This window comes from Orycteropus afer, unplaced genomic scaffold (assembly GCF_000298275.1).
Source record: "Orycteropus afer afer isolate SDZICR_OR568_19922 unplaced genomic scaffold, OryAfe1.0 scaffold00376, whole genome shotgun sequence".
Taxonomy (NCBI): domain Eukaryota; kingdom Metazoa; phylum Chordata; class Mammalia; order Tubulidentata; family Orycteropodidae; genus Orycteropus; species Orycteropus afer.
Genome location: NW_006921963.1, coordinates 1,863,142 through 1,868,884, shown reverse-complemented (window position 1 = coordinate 1,868,884; position 5,743 = coordinate 1,863,142). Strand labels below are relative to the sequence as shown.

General features: G+C 42.7%; 1 protein-coding gene across 1 annotated transcript in view; it reads left to right on the top strand.

The window, feature by feature from the left end:
- The first annotated feature begins 1,367 nt into the window (after positions 1–1,367).
- OTOA (otoancorin) overlaps positions 1,368–5,743 on the top strand; it is a 117,837-nt gene continuing 113,461 nt past the window's right edge. The window contains exons 1-5 of the mRNA XM_007953194.1: positions 1,368–1,458; positions 1,775–1,803; positions 1,896–1,926; positions 2,033–2,060; positions 4,114–4,201. Of these exons, the coding sequence (XP_007951385.1) occupies positions 1,368–1,458; positions 1,775–1,803; positions 1,896–1,926; positions 2,033–2,060; positions 4,114–4,201 (267 nt within the window). The remainder of the gene's footprint in view (positions 1,459–1,774; positions 1,804–1,895; positions 1,927–2,032; positions 2,061–4,113; positions 4,202–5,743) is intronic.

Sequence of the window (5,743 nt, the reverse complement as noted above, 5' to 3'; positions counted from 1 at the left end):
TGCTATGAGTCGGGTCTGACTTGACAGCACATAACAACAACAACAATAACAACAACAACACAGCTCCCACCTCTTTGAATGTTCCTGTCTGTGGATTTTAGCTACCTTGACTTCCCTTGTGGTAGTTAAATTTGTATGTCAACTTGGCTGGGGCTGGTTCAGTGGCTGGGCAGCTGCAGGTAGTTATTACCCATGATGAGACTGGAAATCAACTCTATGGTGGGATCTACCACAAGCAGCTGAGTAGCTGTCTTTGGGATGTGGTCTGGTTCCTGTATATAAGGAGAGGTCTTGGGGATAGTCTCTAGCTTATGGTATGCTTGGACCCTGCATGTAGCCATGTTGTTGTTTATTAGCCTGCCATGCTCTGCTGACCTTGGGACTTACAATGGACTTACATTAATGGCCTGCTATGTGGTTTGGTAACATTGGGACTGTGCCTTTTTGCTTGTCAGCCTTGGGTTTGTCAGCCTCAGCAGCCAGCAGCTGAATGAAGAAACGCCTCTTGCTCCAGTGGGCTGGGAGCAGGAGGCAGAGCTGGACCCCAAGGTTGAACGGCTTTTACCCAGCTCCTAGCGCCTGGCACTTTGAACTTGAACTTAAAGCCTCCAAACTGTAAGAGAATAAACTCCTGTTTGTTAAGGCCATCCCATTTGTGGTATATTCCTGTCAGAGTGGCACTAGGTAACCAGAACATCTCTGAACTCCCATTTCTGTCTCTTCAACTCCCCCAGCAAGACCTCCAGGCTCTGTTTGGATTCCCTTCATTGTGCTGTGGCCTGGGAACTTTAGGCAGTAAGCTGGAGCAATTGTAGGGCTCCACCTTCTCTCGGGTATCTCAGTCTTGTGCTCCTTGTCCAATGTCTAAAACGTTAATTTATTTTGGTAAATTTTCTAAAATTTTTAAGGCAGGAGAATTTACCCATGGCCAGTTACTCCATGATGGCCGTGTGAGTGTGTGTGTGTGTGTGTGTGTGAAGTTTCAGTTTGTGTCTTTATTCCACTGGCTTATTTGTCTTACTGACTTCTGAGACTTCTTTTTATGTTCAGATACAAGTCTCTTGTCAGATATAACAGAATCTATGCTGTCAACCACTCCTCTTTTCTGGATTGAGAGGGATGGGCTGGGGAAGGGAATGTACACAGGCCATTGTAGTCATCCAGGAGAGAGATGACTAGACTAACTAGGATAGGGAGTTAGATGGAACAAAGTAGAAGGACTTTTAAAAATATCTAAAAAAACAAACATGCAGAAAACCTTAAGGGGTTCTGAGTCTATTTGTCTTTTCTTTGTGTCTTCTGAATGTTCTGAAGTAGTTTTTTAAACTACAAATCTGAATCACTTCTCTGCTTATGTTAACCACAGAATGTCCCAGGAACCCAGGACATACTTCCTTTTCCTGTTCCTTTTTCTGAGCAATGCAGTGGCGAGTCAGAGAGTTCCAAGTTCCAAGCAGGGTAAGTCTGGTGAGGAATCACTCTACATGGTTTGTACACATGTCAGGGAGTGAAGTGTCTTTGGTGTAGATCAGTTTAGGCACATGATGCTTTAGAATGTTTTAGGATGTGTGGGTATGAAGGATTGTCAGGATTATTCTAAAAGGATTTTTGAAACCAGTTTTCTCATACTGCATACATATGGACACAGGTATGGTTAAAATTCACTAAAATTTCATCAGGAGTGACTTTTTGGGACTCTTTTACTAACCCATCTTTGTATTTTTGAAGGTCATATAATTCAATTCTAGTTATCCATACAATGGCTTTCTTACAGATTTGCATCCATTGTTGCACAAAATGGCAGTGAGTATTTCTTTTTCTTTTAATCAAAATACCCTCACTGGAACATGCCAACTTTTGGATGTTAGAGTTGATATTATCTCTTTGCCTTTTAGGAAGAAATAATAGAGGGAAGCTATCTGAATGGTAATGTTCCCCCTCACTTCTTCCAAGAATGTGAAGCAGACTGTGGCTCTGATCTCTCTGGAATCGTTGCCTTCTAAGTTGTCTTTTCATTTTATTCTCATTGCAGCATTACTGGATCTCATACAGTTTCAAAGGTAACTCATCCTAGAGTGGGAGAGGGGAGGAGATAGGATAGATTTATATATTTAATTTATTTTATTGTGATTTGGGTGAAAGTTTACAAAGCAAATTCATTTTCCATACAGCAGTTCATACACATTTTGTTTCTTGAGATTGACTGCAGTTCCGCACAATGTAACCACTCTCTTTCCACTTCCTCCCTGTAGTTACCTCTTCCTTGTGTCCTTCTTTCCTATGCATTCCTGCCCTGTGAGCTATTTCCCTGTGCAAATATTGCCCTTCTGTTCCCCCGTGATTGATTGTGCTAAGGATTGTATCTACCTGGTGTAGATATTCACTCTAGATGCCTGTCTATTTGGCTAGAAGCCACAGGAGTGAGTTCAATTCCAGACCCAAAGGGTGGCTAAGGGCTAGGGTTTTGGGGGTCTCACCAGGCTCTATCAGACCAGTAAGCCTGGTCTTTTTTTTTTTTTTTTTATGATTTTGAGTTTCATTCCACGTTGTTCTACCACTCTATCCAAGGAGATAGGATAGATTTTTAATAAAAATTCTGAGTGGACCTTTCTTAATTATAAAAAGTAATGCATGCCAATTACAGAAATATCAATCATTGCACAAGTGTTTGAAAGTAGATACATTTGTTCTGGGCACATTTATTCTTTCTCTGCTCTAGCCGAGGAACTAACATTTTTCAAGGGCTTACTTGGAACAGGCATGTCTGTTCCAAGTGCTCTTATCCATTTAAACTCATCTAATCCTCATGAGTACCCCTTGAGGTAGTCCTGCTGTTGTCCCCCATTGTACAGAATAATGAAACCGTGGCACAGGGAGCTGAATCGTTTGCTCAAGGTCACAGCTAAGAAGTGGTGGAGCTGGCCTGTGCACTGAGCAGCCTGGCTCCAGGGACCATCCCCTTCACTGCCATTCTGTATGCACACTGCCTGCGTTAGGCCCTGGGGACATGGGTAGGGAGATCGAGAGCGCTGTGAAAGACAAATGTTGACAAGGAATCCTAATATGATGAGTTCTGTGAAGTGGCTTAGTGCCTAAGGCATTTGACTGCTAACCAGAAAGCTGGTAGTTCAAACCCACCAGCCACTTCTCGGAAGGAAGGTTAGGCAATCTATTTCCGTAGTGATACCACCTCGTCAACCCAAGGAGGGGTCGCTATGAGTCGGATCTGACTCCGTGGCAGTGGCTGGTGCTGCATGAAGGAAAAGAAATGGTGGCCATGGAGCCCACAATAGGGGTTCCCCATTATGTTAAGGTGAAAGATCCTTGTGAGTACTCTTCTCCCCAAAATAACTCCAATCGACAGTTTTGGATATATTCTTTCAGGCTAAAATTTTTATTTATTTCTTTGTTCATTCATTCATTTTTTTACATTTTTATTGTGATTTGGGTGAAAGTTTGCAGAAGAAATTCATTTACCATAGAACAGTTCATACATATTTTGTTTCATGACAGTTATTCATTCATTTACTTACAGCCAACAAAAATGGGATTATAAAAGGCAATTAGTGAGAGTTTATTTACTGTGTGTTAGTTAGTGTTCTAAGCACTTTACATGTGTGAACTAATTTAATTCTCACAGTTATTACCCATACTTCATGGAAAGGAAACTGAAGAAATTAAGCAAATATGGTTAAGATCACACAAGTAAGAGATAAAGCCAGGATTCAAATCCACATGTTGAGCCCACAGTCCCACCTACATATACCAGCCTCTTGTGTACACACAGCCTCTGCTTTTTAAACTTAATATACTAAAGACATCTTTCCAAATCAGTATGTTTGGATTTAAGTGGATTGGTAGGGGAATTAGAATATTGCAGATAGCTTAGAAATTGGTCATTGTCTTTAAGAGAATGGGATCCAGGCAGAGTCCTAGGATTAGAAACTTGTCACCGTGGGGCTAGACTAAGAAATCTGCTTTGAATGACAAAGCTGCTAGTATCCCTGGCCCATTTGGCCCGTCCTTTCTGGAATCCCCTGGGCATCAGCTAATGTAGCACTGCTGGTAGGGAACCTCGTGTCGTGACCCTCTCCCGTTTGTCTTTGGCTGAAGCTCCCACGCGTGGACGGCAGACCTGTCCCACAGAATCCTGGCCTATCTGAATTCACGGAATGTTGCCTTCACCATTGCCAGCCTGCAGGTGAGCCCTTGTACCCCCTCTGTGTATTCTCTCAAGGGGCAGGCAAATTGGAGAAGGGGGCCAGGGTTAGAAATACATTTCACTCTCAAAATTATAGTGGCTCACTTCTACTGTCAGTGATGCCATGTTGGTAACGTGAAATCAATCATGGAGGGAATATACAATCATGGAAGCTGGTAAACGCTGCAGAGTAGAGCTGGATTTGTTGGTTGTCTAGATTTAAAGAAGTGATGGAGAAAGTGTCAACAATGCAGGGTAAGTTTACTGTGCAGGGTCAGTGTAGTGTGTCTGCAGCCATTCCATTGTGAATAGCACAGGACATCGAGGAACTACTCTTTCAACATTCAACAGCTCTTGTCTGGGTGGCATATTATTAATCAATGCCATGGACAGTAAATGTGGCCGTTGTGTTGGCGAATGTTTTGGTGTGTATATTTTGCCCACAATAAACTAAGACTCTTATTCAGCAAGAAAGTCACTCTCATTATTGACAAATGAGTGAAGTTCTCACTTATGTCTTTGTTGCTTCCACTTCTTCTTGGTCTTTAATGGAAACAGAAATACCAACCAACATTCACATCAGAGCTACAGAGCACACCAGGGCGCTGGTGGTTAGCCACTTACCCAGACACCGCTTGTTGGAGATGACTGATGGCCCCATGGCATCTGCATTCTTTCTTCTGGACATCAGTCTGTGGCCTAAAGAGAGGCAGTCCCTCCTTTTTCTCTCTAGCAATAAGGTTTCTGATGAAATATATATACTTTAATCTGAGATATGCTGCCTCTTTCTGGCTCTAAACTCCTAGCAAGCCCATGTGTCAGAGTAGAACTACATTGTGTGGGGTTTTCATAGGCTGTGACCTTTTAGAAATAGATTGTCAGGACTTTCTTCTGAGGTGTCCCTAGGTGACCTTGAACTGCCAACCTTTTAGTTGATAGCCAAGCACTTAATCATTTGCACTGCCCAGGGATTACACACACACACACACACACACACATTTTTCATCCAATATCTATTTATTTAGCATCTACTTTGTGCCAGAAACAGTTCTAGACACTTGGACATGCTTATACTAATTTTTTTTTGTTACTTGCCTGAAATTCAAACTTAACCAAATGTCCTATATTTATCTAGCAACCCTAGTTAAGCAACTTGCTCAAGGACACACAGCTAGTAAGTGGCAAGGCAGGAATTGGCACAGGGTAGTCTCATTCTGGGTTCTAGGTAAATGAGCTCTAGTGGTGTAGTGGAGAAAGCATTTGGCTGCTAACCAGAAAGTTGGTGATTCAAACCCACCAACTTCTCTGTGGAAGGACGATGAATTGATCTGCTTCCATACAGATTCACAGCCTTGGAAACCCAGCGGGGATCACTATGAGTTAGAATCAAGTCAACACCAGTGGGTTTTTGGTTTAGTCTGGTTCTGGAAGAAAGGCTTGGTGATTTACTCCCCACAAACCAGCCAGTGGAAATCCTGTGGATCACAGCAGTCCGATCCCACTGTGCATGTGATGGCCCTCACAGCAGTCCGATCCCCCGAT